Genomic DNA, 25,293 nt, shown 5'->3' with positions numbered 1-25,293 from the left:
ACTCTGATTTTCTCAGCTTTGTCTTATCATCGTTTTTTTGAGTCATTCTACTTGATATCTTTTCCACCACACAAGTGGTTCTGCTTGTGGACTGGTAACCCACAACATGCCTTTTATAATTATGGATGGTTTAACATGGAGGTCTCACACGGGAAGTAAATGATTATTAATACTTTTAAACACTTATTCCACTGCTGTGCTTCGTATTCTACCTATTACTACAGAAGTGTCAGAGGGGTTACTTCTTACATTCATTTTCTTTCTTGTTGATCTTTTAAGGGTAGATCATTTGGAATTCAAAACTGAATTTCACCTTTGAATTCATTAGCTAGGAAAGCCTGTGAATTTTGCTATTTGTAACAAATTTGTAATTCATTACCTAGGAAAGTCTGACTAATCATGATTTCTGATTAAAAATTCAGATTGGAGGAATAAAGGAAAAATTATTAAACATGCATTCAAGGAACAGATTCATTTGAATTTTTAAAAGCTCTTTAAAAAGAGCAACATTAAGAGAAATAAGGAAATGACAGTGATCATGGAAAATCATTTGCAGAAGATGGGAGGCATAATGGTTCCAAACAAGAGGTGATTTCAGTGAAGAAAATATTTAAAATTATTATTTGGCAATTCATATGGGAAAGTAAACAACCATTTGATTATATTTTTAGATGCCCAACTGGCTGTCTTGTTATCATGTAAATGTTTACATTCAGAAATAGTAAAGATATTTCAGTCATGAGAAATTGGAGGAAAAGATGCAAAAAAAAAAAAAAAAAAAAGAGTCAGACTATCCCAGCACAATGTGAAAATAATGATCAATCCAACACTACCCAACACAATTAACCAGCAATGGCAAGGCTATAATATCATAAACACAACTAAGATAACTTCATAAAGGACTAATGTACATTTCTTTATTGCATCTATGCCTTTTTCAGAAATCTAAATGAAAGGAGGTGTTGCAACTTTGAGGGCTGTTCTAGATGGTCAAGTTTTTCCCCTTAGTTTGATTCTCTTCAACCTCCATGGAATCTCATGTTCTCTTGTTTGGTAGGAGAGAAACACCATGATAACTGTGTGACATTTTGAGCTGCTATACTCTGAATGAACTTACTAGCATGCTAAGTCATAGTTGGAGACAATGACTTCTTAGAGTCTGAAATGCTGACAGTGGAGGCTGACTAAAACTGACTAGCCTGGCTATGGAACAATAAGTTAATTTACATTTCAACCTGTTTGTTACCTTCACTGGCATAATACTGATGGGTCTTCAGTCAGTGCTTGAGCCAGTGTACAAAAGGAAGACCAGCAGTGTAATTGAAAGTGATCATGTAGACAAGCAAAGAATTGTTAACATTCAGAAAAAATTAGAGGGATCCAGAACATGGATACATAGTCTACATGAGAAAATTAATAAGGAACACTTAACAATCTCTTCATTGATTAGATTATTCAGGTAATGGTATATCCAAGGGTGAAAAACTGTTTGCATATATTATGTAACTATTATAGCCTGTAGACTTATTTTTCTGGTTTAGTTTTCCCTTCTGATGAGACAGTTGGAGCCCAGAAATATGCTTTGATTTGGAACTCCTTGAAGGCAAGTAGCATATCCTACTTAACATCTTTAATGATGAGTGCAATAACTGGCATTTAATAATGGCTACTATCGAATACTGTGCCAAATAATGTGCTAAACAATGTGCTAATAAAACTTACCTTACATATATTACCTCCTTTAGTCCTTACAACAGTATTAGAGGTTAACTATTATGAATTATTATTGTCCGATTTTACTAATGAGGAAACAAAGGCTTCTAGAAGTTAAATAGCTTTCCCAAGTAGTTTTCACTACTGGTAAACTGACAGGATGAGGACTTGAACCAAGGCTGTCTAACGATGAAAGATCATGCTCTTCCCACCCCCTCCATCTTTTTTTTAAATTATTTACGGTTAGCCAACATAGAGTACATCATTAGTTTTGAAAGATCATAGGCTTAAACACAAAATGATACTGCAATCCCCTAATCACCAAATCGACTCTCTCTCCCAATAGGTGAACTGTGAATTGAAAAGAAACCATGAAAAGAACAAAAGAATCAAATTGTAGGATATATTACATTTCTTTAGCAGCTCTTTAATTTGCCAAAGGGCCATTCCTACTTATTGAATTAGATCTGTTATCTATTTTAGATCCTATGGGTGTGACACAGATCATTATAGTTAAACAAATAAGTGTATTTAGTAATTTTCCCACAATTATGAAGTGACAAAGCTCATGTTCTCAGATAGTTTGATAAAACATCAAGTGGGCATGGAAGGAATGTGCTGTAAAATGATTCTGTTTGCAGTACTGTTTTTTCACTCTGTATTGGGATTACAGGCTGTACTGAATGGGGATGGGGGGTGACAGCTGTAGAAAGCCAAGAATTAACACTAAATTTTGCATGAAGTTAAGCAAACATAAATGACACAAGACATCTAAAGGGACAGTTATGGTGTTGGAGGGACTGTAAAGGGGAAGTGGTTTTTTGTTTTTGTTTTTGTTTTTGATTGGCACAAAAGTTTAAGAAAGGTAATGAGGATGCTCATGATGAAGTACAAAGGGCTAATGAAAATGTTGAAAATGTCAGAGACTGGATTTGTTCAAGCAGAGGGTTAGCTTTGAGAACACTGACTCATACTGAAGGGGAATTTGAACGTAAAGGTTTCTGTAAAGACTGTGCTACACATTTTGAATGATAAAATGAAATAGAGAAGATCTGACATTTGTTTTGAACTTTCAAGGGGAGGTTGGACAAAATAACATGTATTTGAGAGGAATAGTGATGAAATATAGTGTTTTCAAGTTGACCCAAAACCATACTGTCAAAATTTACAGAGAAAAACTCCAATATCCATAGGACCCAAGAAAACATCAATGTCAACATCACAGAAAAGAAATATTGATTTGATACCAAAGGGCACTGTTCATGCAAAATTCAGCCCACAGCTAATCAGGCTTATTATGTAGAAATTTAAAGTGTTTGGGAAGTTTTATATAATAGAAAAGAAATGACTTTCTTACTATAAAATACTTTGGTTCACACTATTCTCTTAGAAAAGACTGTTAGACTGAGAAGTATATTACCCAATATGGTCATCTGTTTTACTAGCCATCTTGGGTCTTTAACCACTTGAGGTTGCTTCCAAAAATCAAACGTAGTTTCAAAGGAGGAGAGTTTATGCCAATGAGAATATTCAAATGACACAACTCATTCTCTCAAATTAGAGTTCCATAGAGTTCAAAAAATGTTTGGGAGCAGTGTCAACAATACAGAATTACATACAAAGGATAACTCAGTAACTAATTTCAAGGAACCAGTGACACTCATTTAAATGAATCAGTTTCAGTAATTTTGTAAAGAAACAACAATAACAACAAAACAGTCCCATTATATTCTTTTTATACCATGTGTTCTATAGTGACCTTTTTTTAGAAAGCAGGTTAAGTTTTTAAAAATATAGACAGTTGGATTTTTGATTTTAGGTAGATGGAGTAGACATACTAGTTCCTATTCCCTGCAAGAACAACTAAAACCTTGGATATTTTATGTAAACAAATATAAGAAAGCTCTGGAAAGAAGACAGAAGAAAGTAGATCAACTCAGATATGGAGACCAAGTAACAGCATGGCAGCGAATCTCTTAGGTTTTATTTTTGGGTCATATATCCCAGACTTGGAGCTGGGAAGTAGGCAACTTCAAAATGCCAACAGATGCAGAAGAGACAAGCTCCAACAGTATCTTTCTCTCTTTATCCAAGGGACCAGAAAAGGGACAGCCTAGAAAAACAAGACTTTAGACAATGACTATTCTCTTATAACCAAACATCATGGAAAAAACTGTGGCCTCATCCTGACAATGCCAGCAAGAGTCAAGTGTGGACCATAGACTTCTACTTTTATAAAGGTGTAACAAAGCACACTCCTGCCTAGGTAGTGTCCAAGAAGGCCAAGTTAGATACCACTGCATTCATTCCCATCTGCCTGTAGCAAGTCTTCCCTCACTCCAAAGATGTCAATGGAGATCACACAAGGAGCCTGGGCTTCCATACCCACCCATCAGTAGTGAGGCAGCCCTCTACCTTAGCAATAGTATGATTAGAGAAGTCCTAGTATGATGGAGTCAGGACCTTCTCCATCAACCAGTGAGGCTACCCCCACTGTATCATTGGAGACCATCTGGGGAGATGGAAATTCCATTCTTGCCTAGCAAAAACAAGAAGACGTTGCCTTAAGTGTCAACGAAGACTGAATGGGAAAATTGGACTTCTCCCTACCTGGCCAGAATGAGGCAGTGACCCATTCTCCTCCAACTGGAGTGGTATTAGAAGAAGCCAGCTAAAACAGAAGGTTTAATACAATCCAGATTTTATAACATTATATGAAAATGTCCAGGTTTCAGTCATACCAAGGACCAGGAAAATGTCAAACTGAATGGAAAAAGATAATCAGGAAATACAAACACTGAGAAGACAGAGATGTTAGCATTATCTGACAAAGATTTTAAAGTAGCCATTAAAAAAATGTTTTGATGAAGAATTATGCATGTGCTTAAAACAAATGAAAAAGATAGAAATGCAGCCAAAAATATAAATTCTCAGCAAAGAAATAGAAGATACTAAGAAGAAACAAATGGCAATTTTAGAGCTGGAAAATACAGTAAATGAAAAATCCAGTGGAAGGGTTAACAGAAGAATGCAGAGAGGAAAGGAGACAATAGGGCAATAGCAATTATCATGTCTGAATTACAGAGGTCAAAATACACTGAAAAAAAAAAAAAAAAAGAACAGAGTATTAGGGACCTATGAGACCATACAAAACTTCTGACAATCATATTATCAAAAAGAGAGAAGAAAGAGAATGGGGGTGAAAATTAAATGAAGAGATAATTGCTGAAAAATTCTGAAATTTGTCAGAAGACAAAAACCTATAGATTTAAGAAGCAGAGAGACTAACATTACACAGATTAAACCCAAAGAAAACCATGCATAGACACATTGTAATTAAACTTCTGAAAACTAAAGAAAAAGAAAAATATCTTAAAGGTAGCCTGAAAAAAATGACATCTTACCAGAGAAGAACAATTCAAATGACAGTGGATGTCTCATCAAAAACCATGGAGAAAGGAAAGAAGTGGCACAGTATTTCAAGTGCTGAAGGAAAAGAACTGTCAATCTAAAATTCTATCCCAATGAGAATGTTCTTCAGGAATGAAAAGGGAATTGAGACATTCTTAGATGAAGACAAATGAAGAAAATTTGTCACCGCCATACCTATCCTAAAATAATAGCTAAAGGAAGTTCTCTAAAAAAATGGAAATAATAAAAGAAAGAAGATGGAGTAGAACTTCAGGAAGGAACTTTAGGAAGGAAGAAAGAACATGGCAAACAAACACATGGGTAAATATAATGCATTTTATCTTCTTGAGTTTTCAGAAATATGTGTGATAATTGAAGTAAAACTATGGCACTATCTGAGGTGGTCCTAAATGTATGTAGAAGAAATGTCTGAGACAATTATAAATAGAGAAGGGTGAAGTGATGTAAAGAGTGATAAAGTTTCTACATTTCACTTGAACCCTTAAGTGATGAAACTAGCAGACCCTTGTAATTTATGTATATTCAATGTAATAGCAGGAGCAACAATTTAAAAAGCAACACAAAGAGATTTGTTAGGAACACTATACATAAATAAAAATGAAATTCTAAAAAATAACACACAGGAAACAGGTAAGAGAGAAAACAAAAGAGAGGAGCAAAACAGAGAGAGAGAGAGAATAGAAAAGAGCAAAAAAAATACATTAAAACTTAAACTGGGGGTCATGGGGGGAAGGGAGGTAAAAATGATACAAGATGGGACAGGGGAGGGAAACAAACCATAAGAGACTCTTAATGTCAGGTAACAAACTGAGGGTTGCTGGTGGGTGGTGGGGGAGGTAGGGGGTGGCTGGGTTATGGACAACTGGAGACGGTATGTGCTATGATGAGTGCTGTGAATTGTGTAAGACTGAGGATTCACAGACCTGTACCCCTGAAGCAAATAACACATTATATGTTAATAAAAACAAAACAAAACAAAAACTTAAACCTTAATGTGTCAGTTCTTAAGTTAAATGCAAGGAGACTGAATGCACAAATTAAAAGACAGATCTTGGCAGAGGGGATTAAAAAATATTACTCAATTATATGCAGAGTATAGAAACTATATGTAGATATTACTTCAGATATAGCAATAGAGGCAGATAACAAGTAAAAGGATTAAAAACATACACCATGCAAATATTAATTAGGGAAAAGAGAAGAGGCTGTATTAATACTAGACAAAGTCAATTTCAGAACAGTAATTATACTAAAGATAAAGAGAGATCTTATGTTATGAGAACATCAGTCCACTGAGAGGATACAGTAATCTTAAATGTGTACACAACAGACAACAGAGCTGCAACTGTGGAGAGCAAAATTGATCGAACTTACAGAGAAATAAACAATTATAGTTGGAGATTTTAACACTCTTCTCTCAACAATTGATAGAACTACACTAAAAATCAGTGAGAAAATAAAAGAATTCAATAATACCATCAACTAACCAGAACTAATGATCATTTATAGGACATTCTACCTGACAGCAGCAGAATACACAGTATCTTACATTCCCATAGAATATTTACTAAGAATATGCCATGAACCAGAGAACAAATCTGAATAAATTTAAAAGAATTGAAATAACACAATGAATTCTCCAACCACAATAGGATCAAACTAAAAGCCAATGACAGAAAAATAAAACTATCTGAATACTTGGAAACTAAACAGTGCAGTTCTAAATAATCCATGGGTCAAAGAAGTCTCAAGAGAAATAATACATTGAACTGAACATAAATGAAAACAGAGCACATTAAAAATTTGTGGAACACAACTAAAGCAGTGCTGAGAGGGAAATCTATCACCCTAAATGCATGTATTAGAAAAGAAGAAGTTTCAAATCAATAATTAAGATCCTGCATCAAGAGTCTAGGGAAAGAAAAGCTAAATGAATCCAAAGCAAGTAGAAGGAAGGATATAATAAAAAGAATAGAAATTAATGAAATGGAAAGTGAATAACAGATAAAATAGATGAGAAAATGTGGTGCTTTGAAAAAAAATCTATAAAATTGACATGCTTCTACTAAGATTGCAAAAGAAAAAAAGAATACACAAATTACCAAAATTAAGAATTAAGAAGGGAATATGATTATAGATTGTGTAAACATCATGAGGCTAATATGGCAATACTACAAATAACTCTATACTCGTAAATTTGAAAATTCACATGAAATGGGTCACTTTCTCGAAACTCAAACTACCATAATTCGTCCAATATGAAATAGATAATTTCAACAGCCCTATAACTATCAAGATTGTAATCTATAATTTAAAAAATTAGGAAAGAAATCTCCAGGTCCAGATGATTACACTGGAGAGTTCTACCAAACATTTAGATGAGAATTAACACCAGGTCCCTGGGTTGCATAGCCTGCTAAGCTTCAGGCTCTGTTCAGTTGGGAGTCTGTTTGAGATTCTCTCTCTTCCTCTCCCTCTTCCCCTCTCACTTGTGCACACATGTTCTCTCTCTGCCTCCCTAAAATAAATAAACAAATCTTAAAAAAATAATTAAACCAATTTTACACACTCTTTTCCAGAAAATGGAAAAGGAAGGGTCACTTCCCAAGTTATTTTATGAAAATACTGTTACTCCAATAACAATACCAGACAAGGATAGTACCAAAGAGAGAGAGAGAGAGAGAGGAAAAAGAAGAAAACTACAGACAAACAAGGATAAATGCAAAAATCCTTAACAAAATACTGGTAAAAGGAATTCAGCTATATAAAAAAAGAATTCTACACTGTGACCAAGTGGGCCTTATATCAGTGGTTGAAAGCTTGTTCTATATTTCAAAATCAACCAATGCAAAGCACCATATTAATGGGCTACAGAGGTAAAATCATGTGATGCCTATCATTGGAAGCAGAATAAATTTGACAAAATTCAGCACCCATTTATAATAAAACCCCCCAGAGACAGAGGGATGGAGGGGAACTTCCCCAGCTTGATAAAGAACATTAACAAAAAACATACAGCTAACATTATACTTAATGTTGTAAAACTGAATACTTCTGCCATAAGATGAAGGACACTCATAGATGTCCACACTCACCACTCTTTTTCAACATAGAGTTGGAGGTTCTAGTCAACAAGATAAGACAAGAAAAGGAAATAAAAGGCATACAGAATTGAAGAGGAAGAAATTAACTGTTTTGATTTGCAGATGACATGATTCTCTACATGTGAAAATCAGAAGAAGCAACAAAAATAAATTCCTAGAACAAACAAGTGAATTGAGCAAGTTTGCAGGATACAAGAGCAAATTATACCTATGTATGTTAGCAACAAATATGTGCTCATCATAATTTCAAGCGATACCATGTACAATCACTCAAAAAAAGTGAACTACTTAGGTGTAAATCAAATGAAGCCTGCACAGGACTTCTATGCTGAAAACTACACAATGCTGATGAACGATATCAAAGAAGATTTAAATAAATGAACACATACTTGTGGATTGGAAGACTTAACATAGTAAAGATGTCATTCTCTCCAAATCAATACACAGGTTAAACAAATTCTGGTAAAAATCCCAGCAAGATTTTTTATGTACCTGGATAAGATTATTCTAAAATTTATACTGAAAGGCAATGAAACTAGAATAACTATAATGACTTTGGGAAAGAAGAAGAAAACAGGAAGAATAAGACTATCTGATTTCAAGATTATTATAGTTATAGTAATCAGAACTGTGTGGCACTGGCAGAGGGACAGACAGATTGATAAATGGAATAGTTCAGAGAGCCTATAAATAGACTCACAAAAATCTGCCCAAATGATTTTTGGCAAAGGTGCAAAAACAATTCAGTAGAGGAAAGAGCCTTTTCAACAAATGGTGCTGGCTCACGTGGACATCCATCGGCAAAATTAATGAAACTTGACCTATATCTCACACCTGATATATATAAAAATTAGCTCAAAATAGATCACAGACTTAAATGTAAAACACTGAGAATGAAACACAAACCACAGAGTTTAAGAAAAGATTGGCTGGTCACATAACTGACAAAAATAGTATTAGGAATAAAGAACTCTCAGAAGGCAGAAGTAAGAGACTAAATTATCCATTTGGAATAATGTCAAAAGGTATGAAGAAACATTTCACCCAAGACAACAGAGACAGCAGCTAATAAGCACATGGAAAGATGTTCAATGTCATTAGCTGTTAGAAGACTTAAAATTAATACCACAAAGAACTATCACTACACACCTATCAGACAGCCTAAATAAAACATAGTGACAGCAACGAATGTTGACGATGATGAGGATGGACTAGATCGCTCAGAGGCTGCTGCAGGAAACAGGAAATGGTAGAATCACTCTGGAAACATATTTGGCAGTCTCTTCAAAAATTAAATATGCGAGTGCCATATGATTCAGCAGTTACATTTCTGGACGTTTATCCTAGAGATGTAAGACTTACATTCAATCAAAAACCTGTCCATGAATGTTTAGACCACTTTTCTTCATAACAGCCCCAAACTGGAAACAGCCCAGGTTTCCTTCGGTGTGTGAATGGTTAAACAAACGGATGCATCCTTACCATAATACACTCATCAGCAATAAAAAGGAAGAAACTATTAACACACACACGATGACGGGGAATGAATCTTCAGGGAATTATGCTGAGTAAGAAAGCTAATCCCCTAGAATTACATACTGTAGGATTCCATTTGTATGGCATTCTTAAAATGACAAAATTATAGAAATGGAGGGTTGTAGAAATGCCAGAAGTTAATTTAAAAAGTAATAGAGGCAGTGCAGATAACACACACAATCTTTGGAGTCGGATGACTCGGCTTTATTTCTCGCTCTATCCCTTTTTAGTTATGCAATCTTCTGCAAGTTACCTAAGCCCCCTCTGCTTATCATATGAAAGTGATAATGACAAGTGCTTCACAGAATATTCTGAAGATTTAAGGTAACATAATAAATTGAGCATATTGCTTGGTACATAGTAAGTACTCAATAATTGCACTGAGAATAAAAAATTCTCTGCTAAGGAAAGGTCTGATTGTTCTTTGAACATAGCAGTAAATAATCATCCAAGAAAACTCTTTTTTAAACCTGTTACAATTAATTAATGACAATTTGCATGAGAAATTGCTCCTGAAAGTTAGCCAATCAGCAATAGTCTCTTTCAAATAACTATGCTTCACCAGTTCAAGGTCAATGAACCCCTAAATATTCCAACTTTTGAAAATCCAGCAATCCTAGAACTCTAGGCTTACCTAGACTCCAATTTACTGAGATTGTGTCTTACAAGTTATTTGTTAGCAAGCTGTAAGTCATGCATTTTGCTTCAAATATTGAAAAATGACCTCTTTTATGGAGGCGTACAACATACACAAATTTAAAAAACACAATTCTGTCATAAGTAGAGATGATACTACTCACTCTTCACTAATATGGCTAGTATTTTAAGTTGAGGTGATTCACCTTCATTTTTTTCCCTTAGACACCTCCATCCCCATTCTTTATATGATTTCAAGAAAGTGTACAGGTGAAGAGTGCAGCCTGTGTTCATATAGTAATTCAGAAGGGATACTAACTAAGTTATGACCTTGGTCTCATTAACAGGCTATTGTTAGGAATAACATTAAGTGAAAATTTACCTTGCCATAATTAACTCTGTGTTAATTGTTGACAATGATGTCAGAGTTTTTTCTAAAATAATAAATGTCATAATATCTACCAATAATTAAATACATATGACAGGCACTGTGATAAGTATTTTATATCACCATCTTAATTTTTAGAACCATTCTAGAAGGTACGCATCAATGTCCTTTCTTCCCTAAGATGGAAACTCAACAGCAAAGCTTAAAATTCACGGGGTGCCTGCGTGGCTCAGTGGTTTAAAGCCTGGTCATGATCCCAGGGTCCTGGGATCCAGCCCCTCATCTGGCTCTCTGCTCAGCAGGGAGCCTGCTTCCTTCTCTCTCTGCCTGCTTCTCTGCAGAACTGTGATCTCTGTCTGTCAAATAAATAAATAAAATTTAAAAAAAAATAAAAGCTTAAAATTCCTAAGGGCCAGTTAAAGAAAGTTAAGCTCACAGTTTCTTTTGCACTCCTGACAAAAAGAGAGAGAGAGAAAGAGTACAAGTTCTTAAAAAGACAGATCTCCCCCCCCCCCCACACACACAGGTTAGTGCATAGCTTAGTTTTTATGCTTTAGTGTAATTGTCATTTTCCAGTGATTGATTCAATATTCAGTGCAGTTTTGTCACTTTTACCTGTGGTTTTTGGTGACAGGATTTAGGTTATTTTTTGGAAGATGGAGACAATATTAAACAGGAAGTGGTGGCTGAAATCTTAGATGATATAATTAGGAAGTTTGACAGGCTAAATCACTGAGAAACAAAATTAACAAAATGAACTAAATTCAACATGATGGAAGAATCCGTAGGTAGTTTTTGGTCCTGCTTAGGGCTCCTGATTCTGTTCCTTCTGAGATTCACAAAAGTAAAGAATTTGTAAATGTGTCAGATTAAAGAAAATGAAGATTTAGTAAACATTTGCATTTAAGAATAACTAATATACTGCTGGGTCAAGAAAAACAAGTTGAAGAGGACTCAAAATTCATTTTTAAGCACATCACTGGTGCCAGAGTTTCTTTCTTTCTTCTGAACAAGGAACAGAAGAAACAGTACCAACTTGTGGCAAAAAGTCCTAGCTAACTATATACCAGATATATTCCTGATATTGAGGGTTACTTACTATTTCAACAGGGCTTTGTTATAATGTTTTCTAAATTTTTTTGGTTGAGTGGAGTGGGAGGGATATAGTAAGAGTATAACATAGTGATTAGACCAGGCTCTAGAAGACGACATTACTGGGCTCCAGTTTTGCGTTCCTCAATTCTATGCCTTGTTTTGAAGATGATATGAGAATGTCTTGTTAAGAATGTCTATGTTAAGCATCATGATACAGTCCACCGTGTATTAGAGATAATTGTTCTACGATCATGATAACCAAACTATTAAGCTTCGATAACCAAATGTGATAACCAAACTATTTTTCCTTCTCTCTTTCTCTCTCCTTTTTAATATTCAGTTAGGGCAGTTCTGACGCCAAAAATCTATGTTCTCCCATTTGGGCATTAGGGGGCAACTTGGAACGGGGCTCTGAAGCTTAAAAGAAAGGAGGCAGGAAGATGTTCTTTCCTCTGCCCTGAGGACTGTGTGACATTACATTCTGCCAGCACAGTGCAAAATTTTGGGAGGGGCGTTACTCAAAATATTCATTGACAAAGTTTTTTAGAGTAAAAAACCGGTCATATACTCCAGTGCTCCAAATGACAGATAAAAAGGGCAGTAAGGCCTTTCCCTTCAGTGCATGGGCCTTAGGATGAGAGCTGGCTGATGTGTGCAGACAATCGTTTCCTGCTTATTGAAGCTCATAAGCATATTCTCTTATGATTAAATGTCAGTTTATAAAACACAGCTATGAAACTGGAAATTATTAACCAAATGGAAAAACAACAAAGGATCCATAATAGCAAAAATGATGACATTGGAGCTACCTGACATTTTCAGCCTACATTTTGTTTTGTGATGGTGCTAACTTACACATTCTTGAAATAAAATAAAAGAAAGATGTTAATAGTAACAACAAAAAATTGACAATTATTCCTTTCACCCTTAAGACTTCTAAGAAACTTTAGATAGTAGACTAAATCAGACAAAAACCAAGTGGCAAGAAATGGTGGAATCTTAGTATTTTGATATCTTCTATTTGGCAATAATCCTTGATCATCTGCCAGGTGTCATGTTGTTTAGGTCTTCAAATTACATACAGTCATGGACATTTTTATCACATTGGGTTAATTTTGCACTTTTCTTTTGCTTTTATATTTCTTTTAAAATGAAGACAGTATAAATCTTATTGAGTTATTTCAATTTTCTGAAGTAGAACAGTCATTTGTCTGAAAGAACACCTATGTCAGGATTTTAAGAAATAAATAGTTTTAGCCTGCTATTCTATTGTTTTATTTTTATTTTATTTTTTTTTAAAGATTTTATTTATTTATTTGACAGAGAGAGATCACAAGTAGACAGAGAGGCAGGCAGAGAGAGAGAAGGAAGCAGGCTCCCCGCTGAGCAGAGAGCCCGACGCAGGACTTGATCCCAGGACCCTGAGATCACGACCTGAGCCGAAGGCAGCGGCTTAACCCACTGAGCCACCCAGGCGCCCCTATTCTATTGTTTTAATTTGTGGCAAGGTATTTTTTTTTTCCTCCTTTACTTCTGACTTAATAGTCATTTGATAGACACTCTTTGGGTTTGCACTTTAATTGAGGAAATAATTTAGGGTCAATCCGGATGAGAACAATCTCCTGATTTTATGACAGTGATGTTGTGATGTCTTTCACTACTGGACACAGCTGTATTGTGGTACTGATATTAGGAGATAGAGGGATGTACTCTGGAAGTTAAAGAACTAATGCTGTTTGAGTAAAAGAATTTTAAAAAGCGACTGTGAAACTGAACACTATTTTATTCAACTGTCACTTTTGCTTTAAGTTAGAGACTTTTTTCCATTCACATTTCCACAACCTCCTATCTGCATTATTTTTGAGAACAAACTTCATTCCATAATAGTAATATAGTAAGTTTTAAAAATCTGAGTTAAATAGTACTAAAATTAATTGATTAAAAATACATCATCTGGGGCACCTGGGTGGCTCAGTGGGTTAAGCCTCTGCCTTTGGCTCAGGTCATGATCTTAGGGTCCTGGGATCGAGCCCTGCATCGGCTCTCTACTCAGCGGGGAGCCTGCTTCCCTCTCTGTCTCTGTCTGCTTTTCTGCCTACTTGTGATCTCCCTCTGTCAAATAAATAAAATCTTTAAAAAAAAAAAACATGACAACTAGTTCAGAATTAATCTGAAAGCTCTTAAAATGTTTTTTTTAAAATACATCATCCTGTTTGCATTAATAAAATATATATTTGAAATGGGTCATTAAATAGAGAAAATTATGTCATTGATTTCTTCAAATCCTTCCTGATTCAGGTGTTACCAAGGACATGGTACTGCATCTGGTGCATGCCCTTTTCATGAAATTTTTGATTTCCTACAGGCCACATACTCTTGCTTTGACAATTAGTTATTGTTTAACAAGCAAATCTTTATATTTATTTCGGCTTCTTTCTCTTATAAGAATAATTCACAATTATGGGGGCATTGGATCTCATAGGATATATTCATTCTTATTTCTCTAATTTAGGGAAAGACATGGCCACATTGGTTTACTGGAAAAGGTAACATGTTAGTCAATCAATAAGCTGGGTTTTAAAAGAGTCCATCTGAATAACAGTTCTGATTCTGGTGACATAAAAGGAGTGCAATGTGAAATTCTCAAGGCTAGATTTGAGCCCTTAGCTTACAACTCCTATTATTGCTCTTTGGATTGGCGTATGTATTTTAACTTAACCTCTAGTAGTTCATTTTTATCTTGTTCTGGAAAAATAACTAATAGTTATGCCATTAAGACCATGTTGAGACTATTCTAGTAGAGAAAGAATATATGTTTTAAGCAGGGGAAGATAGTGAATGTTCTCAATACAGTCACTAAATATAAGCATCAGAAATTTCAAAGAGCCTCCAGGGAGTAATTGGTGGATGCCTAAAAATATTATCACAAATTGCTACCTAGCCACAAAAGCCATAGAAGAGATAATTTTTACCTACCTACTTCTACTCATCACCCCTTTTAACCTGGAAGGATATTTATGTGAGGGTGGCAATGTGTGCCTCCTAGGCAACTGGTATGTTGCTTAAAACTTGTTTTACAATCAAAGGGTAAAATTAATGAGTGGCTACTTACTGTTTATGCAAATAATAAAATAATAAGTTTCAAATTATTTCTGGACACCAAAACTCTAAGAAAAGCAGGGTTGCATTACTGTAGATCTGACAGTCATTTTCAGGGTCCTGCTAGGGATAAAGGTTCATATATTTGGTATCTTCCCACTGTTCCCCTCTCCTTTTTATAATTTAAAAATCTGTAATTGTATGACTTCATCAATTTGCCCTTTCAATGACTCAATTCTTGTTTGGGCAGAGCTCACTGACAGTAGATGGGTTTGGCTGCTACTTCTTCCTGAAGCTCAGCAGCCCTGTGGAAGACTGCCATCACCGTGGATATCACTGCAGTCTTCACATTGCTCAATACAGAGCCCTAAGTGACGCCACTGCCAGTGAAGGAGACAGGAAGAGGATGAGGGAAGCAAGGAGAGTCTCAACCTACCAGGTGACTCAGAAAGACCTTTTCCTAATGTTCAGAAAAATGTTTGGAGTTCAAAATGTCTATATAAAGGAGTCCAATCTGTTCTTGAGTTTCAGTGATGGCTCAGTCTACCAAAAAAATTGAAGAAAAATTTACTCTGACCAGTACAAAATTTGCTTCTAGCAGAGGAGAAAAAATGAGGACTGGGAAAGAGAAGCAAAAAAGTGGGAGCCAGGATTGTGCTTGGCATTACTCACAGTGATTGGGAAAGTTGTTCTCATTTGCTTATGGACTGATGAAGTCAAGGCATTGCTCCTGGAGGTTCTTCACTGTCAATAATGTACATTGCTTTGGGAGGGAAAAAATACAAAGTCTCAGGCAAAACCTACTCTACCTGATATATTTCTTTCTGTATAAAAGGAGAGTTTAGCTAAAGAATTGACAATTACTAAGGTTTCAGAATTTTTTTTTTTCATTTCAGTTTTATTTTAGACTAGAACAGATATTTCTGACTCTGACATAGTTGATGGAAATGAGAAACATTTCTATTTCTCCTTATCTTATTATCCCTTATATGCAAGGTTTACTGGGTTGATCTTCCTGTTTCTTCCACATCTTGACTGGCTCTCTCTCTCTCTCTCTCTTTAAAGATTTATTTATTTGGGAGAGAGAGAAAGGGAGATCGCACAAGTGGGAATGTAGAAGGAGAGGGAGAGAGAATCTCAAGTAGGCTCCATGCTGAGCACAGAGCCTGTGAGGCTTCATCCCAGGACCCTGAGATCTTGACCTGAGCCAAAACCAAAAGTCAGATGTTTAGCTAACTGTGCCACGCAAGCATACGTTGACTCGCTCTTTTACAGTGTAGATCCCACTCTACTTTCTGCCATCCCTACTTTTTCCAGTATTTAAATATTCAACTTTCTTATCTATTCTAGACTTTCCACTCTTTCCATGTAAGCAAGCTATATCCACTCTCTCCCTTGCATTTGATATAGGGGATTCCAACAGCACTATGTGTCTCAGCAAAATTACAAAAGCCAAGAATTGTTGTTATTTTTATTTTTGTTCCATATATATATAGAGTGTGGGTAGCAATATTTGCTTTTAATACAAAAGGTCTGGAGCAAGTTACTTGTTAATGACTACAACTTTTAATGGTTATATGATTTAAATAAGATATTTGTGGCATAACACTAGGATGCTTTTATTTAAATTACTAAATATAATAGGTTAATTTTCATATGTCACATTTTAAAATGTCTACTTCTTATTTAAAAATGATCAATTTATTCTCACTTTTTTGAAAAGTTCTTTTTGAATAGTTTGACTTTTGTTACCAAATGAAAAACCAGTTCTAATAGAAATTTGATTCAGTTTTTTTGTTGTCGTTGTTCTTTGGTGGGGGCAGGGGAGGGGCAGTAGGAGAGGGAGAGAGAATCTTTTTTTTTTTTTTTTTAAAGATTTTATTTTATTTATTTATTTGACAGGCAGAGAGGCAGGCAGAGAGAGAGGAAGGGAAGCAGGCCCCCCTGCCGAGCAGAGAGCCCGACACGGGGCTCAGTCCCAGGACCCTGGGATGATGACCCAAGCCAAAGGCAGAGGCTTTAACCCACTGAGCCATCCAGGTGCCCCGAGAGAGAGAATCTGAAGCAGGCCCTGAGATCATGACCTGAGCCAAAATTGAGTTGGATGCTTAACCAAATGAGCCACCCAGGTGCTCCTAATTTAGTTGTTTTAAAACAAAAATTATATCTTGACCATATGGTCAACAGCAACACAACATGAGATTTTCAGAAGGTATTTTGAATCTTTTCTTTCTAAATATGTATAGAAAGAAATGGTAAAATATACTAAGATATAGGAGAAATGCCAAAATTAAAATAAGGAATGAGTATTCCTTCACAGAAACTTAATTAAATAACTTTTTAATAATTCATATGATCTGAAAAGCAAAAATTTCAGTTTGGGAGCCTGGGAAAGAAAGGATAAAAAGGACATGAAAATGATCAAAAAGCCCATATAATTCCTCTTACATTTATTTAAGTTTCTCCTAATGAGTTCCTGGGCATGCCTCAGAGATGACAAGCAGCTGGCAATCATGAAACCCTTAATGGCTGGGCTGGCATTGTAGAGGGGAGAAAATCACGGGCAGATTCAGCATGAGGGTAAAGTTTGTGAGCCAAGACTAAATTAGCTGCATTTTTATGATTTTCTTTTCAACTGTGTCCATTCTGATGTTGACCCTTGATACCGATCTTTATTATCCTAGCTGCCAAGTCATTATCTATTTAACCTAGGAAAACAGACACATGGGGAGCGAAGAGTCGCTAAAACTAAAAGAGACTTTTGAATGTCTAGTCTTTACATATAAAAAAAATTTTCAGATTTAATATCAGTAGGATTTTAAAGTTTCTTGGTTATCCTTTTCAGGAGGAAATGTTTTAAGTTTCATTTGTTTTAATACGCTGCTTTAGCCTTTTTGCTGCAATGCTTTTCTGCTCCAGCATTGTTTTATCCTTCAGTTTTATATCTCTCAGGGATATTCAACCTTAAGACTCTCCACATTTTTTTTAAGACTCTCAATATTCTCAAAAGAGTTTGTCATTTCAGAACTAAGAAAAACAACCTTGTCATTCCTATGGAAGGATTCTGCCAAATCAGGGTATAATGTCTGAATTTATTTTTTATTATTTTTTATTTTTCTTTGAAGATTTTATTTATTTATTTGAGATACAAAGAAAGAGAGAGAGAGAGAGAGAGAAACAGAGTAAGAGCAGGGGGAGGAGCAGAGGGAGAGGGAGAAACAGACTCCTGCCTGAGCCGGAGGTGGGGGCTCGATCCCAGGACCTTGAGATCATGACCTGAATGGAAGGCAGGAGCTTAACCAACTGAGCCTCCCAGGTACCCCTAATGTCTGACTTTAAAATGAAAATTTTTTCACTTATGTTTTATACTATGACCTTCCTACTATTTTTTCTTATGTGTAGGAGAGTAATCTAAAATATTTAGTCACCTGTGAAATCTTGGCAAGTAATCTAACCTAAACTCCATGTCTCTGAGAAATTCAGTTTCTTCATACAATGGATGAAAATAATAGTACTTATAGGATATGGTTGTCATAGGAATTAGATGAAGAAATACATGAAAACATCTATGCCTGACACAGAGTAATATTTAATATATGGTACATAATAGTTCTTATGAAGGATGATTTATGCAGTTCTTATGTAGGGTGACTGCAGCATAATCCCAGAGACTACAGCAGTTAATGCAGAGATGTGGTGGGAGTCTAACATACAAATGCTCCTGAAACCACTGTTGTTTTCAGCCACTGAAGAGTTTTTAATAACAACTCTTAAAGTGCTTGAGTAGTACGACTTGGAATTCAGAGGGAGATTTACATAGCTGTGACATGTTCTTCTAGTAATGACTCCCAGACTTTTTGAATTAATGGACATTTAGAATTTGAGATTTTGGACACTGACAGGGCAAGAGAGAATTGAAAACTACCACCTACTATTACATCATCAAAAAATAAGTCACTTAAATTCCACCTCTTGCCACTCAGAAAAAAAGAAAATGAACAAACCAAAAAACCAACTCAGGATTTAACACACTCAACATTAGCCACGCTCAGGTACTCAGGACAAAAACAGGCAATAAAGAACAAAATTTTTCTGGTTGATGATCTTTGTCTAATTATTTTGTGTGTCTAAAAAATTTTATGTGTTGGAGAGTACCCAAATCTGTGCTCCTTTAGTGCCTGGAGTACTTATAGGCATACCCATGAGTACTACCAATATTGGATCAACAAAAGAGCTATGATAACCAGAACAGAGAGCCACAGTTCAATCAAAATCTTTCTAAAACTGTGTTTCCCACCAAATCTCTGAAGCATCACAGTGGTTTCTGAGCACAGCAGTATCACAGCACTAATGTCGCACAGTTGGAGTATCACAGTAGTAACAGAGGTGTATCTCTAGGCATAGCAATAACATGAAAAAAAGTTTAATACAGAGACTTTAAGAAATACACTCAAATGGAACTGGCTAAGACTTCTTCACTACTTATTCTCTTTTGATTTCCTATTCTATTTGTAGTTCAATTTTTAATTTTCCATTCTCAGTCTGTCTAGCTTAATGACTACTCACTTCAACTGCAAAAGTAATATTGATTTTTAAAAACATTCATTGTATAATGAAATATAAAACCAATAAATAAGAGTATAATTTTCATAGCTATCTCAGTAAATTCTGCAGCACAGACTAATAATTCCATTATCATTTTCATTTTTTAAGTTTGCTTTTCACTAAATATTAACTTACTATATTCAATTATTATATAATAAAAAACTATATTTGAAAATTTAGAGCATTCTTTCTATTTTCTACTCTGTATGATAATAGGTGAACATCTGTATGTTCTACAGTCTCATATTTTAGACCAAAGAGCCATAACTTGGGGGTAGTCTGAAAATGCACATCATGATAGTAAGAAGAAGATACAAATGAGCTTATATATGAAAGACATGCTATGTATTTCATATTTGACAAGACATATAAAAATTATGAAGTTCTCAGATAGATTAAGCAATTATTTAGTCTTCAATAAGATCAACAACCTCACAAGTGTTTAATCAATACAGGATTGCATGGGGTTCTTAAAGTAAATAGAGAAGCAAACAAATGATCATTATGATTTGTATTAATGATATGATTAAACATAATATTAGGGAGTTTGAAGATAGATTTCAGATAAAATGGATATATGGAGGATAATGTAAACACCTGTTAATTCCACTTAGAGTAATAAGTGAATGAATCTTCTTCTTTTATGGGAATATTATAGTAGAACTTTGCAACTATGCAAGTGGATATAGTTCCTGCCTTTGGTCAGGCAACCTCCCCTCGACTCTGATAGGTATTCCTTCAACTGTCTGCCATCACATTCATCCTCTTATCTTTCCTCATTAATAAGTAGATTCCCCTCCTTTCTTCTCTGAGATTTTCAATTTTCTCTTCATCAATAGCTTCTCATCAGTCTTCAAATATGATCAGGAGTCTGTCATTTTAAATATTCTTTCTGGCTTCCTTACATCCTTTTTTAGATTTACTATAATTGTCTCATTCCTTCCAAGTGGAAGCTCCTTTCTTGAGTTTTTTAGGTTTCTATGTTTATCTGCTCCTTAATGTAAGTTCCAATGGATTCCACTCCATCAGTTAAGTAAACTGCTTTTGCCAAGGCCACCTATGACCTCTATGTTTCTCAATCCAAAGAGCCTTTAGTCATACTTACCTTGCTTGATTTTTTTCACATCATGTGAACTGCTGACCACTCCTTCCTTAAAACATTTCCTTCTAGTTTTTTAGTGGTCATTGGAGTTGAGGGCCCTATATATTCTACTCCAACTGATTAGTCAAAGCCAATAATATAATTCCATAGACTTGCTAGGGATAGGAAGTCCTTAGTTGTTTTGGATCAGTGAGATATAAGAAGAGGTTTGTTGAGAGATTTAGGGTTGAAATGTTCCTCTTGTAACAGACAGCTATTGGGAATTTGGTTCTCTCCCTCGATGGATTTGAAAACAGAAGCTTGTATCTCCAATTGTCATTGGCAGCCAACATAAAATAATGAGAGAAACCAATTTTAGGATAAAACCAACAGTATGATTATGAGTGGAGAGGGAAAAAAGCCCTAAGTATTTAGATTATAAAACTGAAGACTAGATCTGAGGCTTACTCTAGATATTGATAATCAGCTAAGTATTTAACATTCAAGGCTATTTCCCTTGAATTTCCTATAACTCGTGTCAGAAAGAACCCTACTGGTAAAATCTTTAGTTATTCCTTTCCTGTTCCTCCTAAGAACATCCTTTAAATGTTGGTGTTCCATGGAGTTCTGTGTCACCTTTCTGTCTCACTCACAGCTAATTATGACATGTATCTGATAATTACTAGGTTTGTATCTTCAGCTAAGATTTCTCTTCTGAACTTCAGATAAATATATCCAAATAAGCAGTAAACATTATCTCAGATACTCTACATAGACCTCAAATCAACACATTAAAACTTAAGTTAACCTCCCCTCCTCCACTTCTACCTATCACTCTTTTTGTACTTCCAATCTCAGTGCATGGCACAATATCAATCCCTTGTCCAAATTAGAAACCTGTGTATCAATCATGGGACTTATATCTATCTCCTATATCCTATGTCCAGCCAATCACAACATCATGTTGGCTCACCTTTGAAGAAGATATTGAATCTATGCATTTCTTGTCACCACCCATTGCTTCCATTTACTCTCCCCTGTATTACAAAAGAACTTTCCTAACTGGTTCCATCACCTTCAGTCTTTATCCTCTACAATTCATTCTCTGTAAAGCTATCAAAGTGTTATTTAAATGAAAATTTAATCTTGGCTTTCCCCTGTTTAAAACACTTCACTGTTCTTCTTATTTCCTTCAGAATAAAATGCAGCATGATCAAACTTCTATTTATCCTCCAGCCTTATTTCACATCACTCCTCTCAACTTCCTTTAGTTTCTTTACGGAACAGGTGCCCTTTCCAGATTCTTTCATAGCGCTAGATCCCAACTTCATAGCACTAATCACACTACATTATGTTTATCTTCTATGCTTAATATTGCCCAATAGGCAGATTAATAACGTGTAATACATGCAAATCAGGTCATTAACAAACATTTTAGGTAAAATAATGTGATAGGTAATATATATGTATATTTTAAAAAACATTGAAGGAGTCATCAAGAGGAAAATCATCACCTAGGTTACAAAGAAAGTATGTGATTATATATGCAAGTTATGAAACATAATTATAAAATAAACACTCATGTACTTAAGAACTAAATGTAAGAGCCACCATTCAATTTAAGAAATAAAACAGCAGCAAGAATAATACAAATTTCTTCCCTAATCCTACCTCCAGCCTCCCCTTCAGAGATAACCATAATGATAAATTTTGTTAACCATTCCCTTATAAAAATAGTTTTCTGACTCATGTACTTATGCCTAAACAATATATTTTTAGTTTTGCTTGTTTTTGAGATTTATAAATATGATAGTTTTGATGTGTTCCATCTTCTGAAACTTGTTTTTTGCTCAAATTATGTTTCGAAAGTTTATACACATTATCATAATTATGATTAACTGATTTTCATTGCTTTAAAATACTTTTCTGCATGAATAGCAGAGTTTTTTTTACAAACTTTCCTGGTGGTAGGCATTTGGGTTTTTCCAGTTTTCTACTATTATAAATATTACAAGTGTCTTGAATAGTATCTCAGGAGGGCAATTTTTGCATAGTAGGGTATGTTCATGTTCAGTTTTATAAGATAATTTGATACCAAACTGATTGTGCTTTTTATTCCTGTGAGAACTATAAAAAGGTTTCCATTGCTCTTATAGTTGCAAACAACCTACATTTTTCAGACTTCTTAATTTTTGTGACTAGTAGCTATAAAATAGCATCTTTTTTTTTTTTTTTGTATTTCTGATTGACAAAAGTATTTCGTTTTTATTTTTTTTTTATTTTTTTTATTTTTTACAAACATATATTTTTATCCCCAGGGGTACAGGTCTGTGAATCACCAGGTTTACACACTTCACAGCACTCACCAAAGCACATACCCTCCCCAATGTCCATAATCCCACCCCCTTCTAGTATTTCGTTTTTAAAAATGTTTATTTACTCTCCTAGTTCCCCTTGTATTTTACCATTCTTTTTAGTGTTGTATGTCTTTTGTTGTTGACTATATGAGTTTCCAAAAATATATTCTGGGATACCAATCCCTTGTCCCTCATATATGCTACAATTATCTTCCCAAGGTTGTGGCTTCTTTTCTTCCCTTCATGGTGATTTAATACATGATATTATAATTACCTACCTATCACTTAGCCTACCTCACTAGACTAAAAGGTCTTCAAGGTAAGACACCATCTTACTCATTTTTGTTTCCCAGTATCTAGCAAGTGCTCAACACATAGCTGAACACATACTGTTGCTCAGTAAGTATTTATTGAATGAATGATTGGATGAATGAACTGCTATGACTTTAAAAATGGTAAATCGAACTTTTTTTAGTCAAATTGCATTTTACACAAGTTGACTGCACCAGACCGCTACACTAAAGAGGATCAGAAGTATGCATTACCCACAGTCCTGTGCTTACACTTCAAAGGTGGGGCATCAGGAAGAGGTGACAGTATCTGCAGAGAGGTGGCAGGATGTTGCTTACAAAAATTTGTTACCAATTCTTAACATTTGGTAGTGTTCATTTCTAATCCTTTTTAATGCACTTACAGTTAACTGAACTCCCTATAGTGGGGTAATATTTAGCCTAAATTTATTACAAAATTAGAAATGATGTTAAGACACAAGATAGGGATTACATATTACAATGGATACGCAAGGTTCATGGTTTGTATCATTAATTTGAAATTGGTTACCTTTTTAGTAATGGTGTCCGGAGGTACATCCCGCCTCCCAAGAGGATAAGGATTCCATTGGCCACTAGGAGATACATCTTCTTGTCCATTGTCTAAAATGTTGCTTTGCTGGGACGGGGTCTATTGCGAAAATGGTATGGCATTTCTTTAGTGATGAAATAGACGTTTATCATAGTTTTCTGAAAAGAGTCCCTAGTGACTATGATAAAATTAATTTTGTTTAATTGCAGAAACACAATATATCCTGAACTGGAAGAATTGTTATACACTAATTACTCAGTAAGAATTCTAAATTGACAGCTTTTTGGAAGCAGTGAGAAATTCAATTAAAATAACCACCTTAGAGTTATTTACTGAATTTTAAAGAAAAGTTTAGGTTATTTACAGTACCTGAATAAAAAAATAATCAGAATAAAATTAACCAATTGTTAAAAAAACACAACATATAAAACTTGCTTAATTCAATTCTTTAGTATGATCTTACCATTTAGAATATAAACGGAAACAATATAATACATAGTATGTAGCTTTCAATATTTCAAACCATAACCTAAAACAGATTTTATAAGGCTGTACTGATTTTGGTAGAACATGCCTTGAACTAATCCAACATAGTATTAATACTAACATAGTGTAAGACTTATGGTACTATGACATTATCTACAGATTGCTTTTAGGGAAATATGAAAGGAACATAAAAAATATTGTGCTATTAGAATCACAGTATAAATAAATGACTTTTGATTTTAAATTTATTTATATAGATCATTTACGATTTAAAGTTTAAACTTTTCATATAGTTCTAGCTGATTTATTGCTTATTATTTTTAACAAATAATAATAATACCTGTCATTATTATTATTAATATTAAATACCAGGGAGGGCTCCATAGTCTGATCTGAGTAATAGCAAGTAATTATATACCATCAGAAAGACAGCCTCCAGTGGAGGATATAGTACTGGTATATTTTTCCTGTGGAAACAGATCAACTTTCCTGAAAGACTTTCTCCTCCCCTAACCTACAGGATATCCAGGTACTCCTTGATTTCCTGGGAAATTTTATATAGGTGGGAAATTCTGCCCAGTGTTTCCTATGCCATTTTCTGCCCATGGTTTGAAGTATCCCTATAGACAAATAAAGCCTAGTTAGAGGCTGAATGTACAGCTCTACTCTGTGTGAGGAATTGTCCAACCCCAAGATGGGAGAACTGGGCCATTCTCTTCACAACATGGCACAGATGGGCTGCTTGGCAGCCCTCATCTGTTACACAGAGTGGTCCTAGTTGTTTTTTTAAAAAACAATTATATAACCATGCAATCTGCATTCTGACTGCATGCATTTTTTAAAAAGAGATTTCTTAGAACTGTTTTAAAATAAGATTATGACACTAGATGAATTTTTCCT

The 25,293-nt window shown here is 34.9% G+C and overlaps 1 protein-coding gene across 2 annotated transcripts in view; it reads right to left on the bottom strand.

The window, feature by feature from the left end:
- Positions 1–25,293, bottom strand: part of LRRC7 (leucine rich repeat containing 7) — a 708,443-nt gene that overhangs the window by 50,235 nt on the left and 632,915 nt on the right. For both annotated transcript variants that reach the window (XM_082688811.1, XM_082688812.1), the window contains one exon: positions 23,887–24,006. In XM_082688811.1, coding sequence (XP_082544937.1) covers positions 23,887–24,006 — 120 coding nt within the window. The remainder of the gene's footprint in view (positions 1–23,886; positions 24,007–25,293) is intronic.

The sequence above is a fragment of the Mustela nivalis genome (assembly GCF_964662115.1).
Source record: "Mustela nivalis genome assembly, chromosome: 10".
Classification (NCBI taxonomy): Eukaryota; Metazoa; Chordata; class Mammalia; order Carnivora; family Mustelidae; genus Mustela; species Mustela nivalis.
The sequence above is the reverse complement of the archived record's forward strand: the minus strand, read 5'-3'. Positions and strand labels throughout refer to the sequence as shown.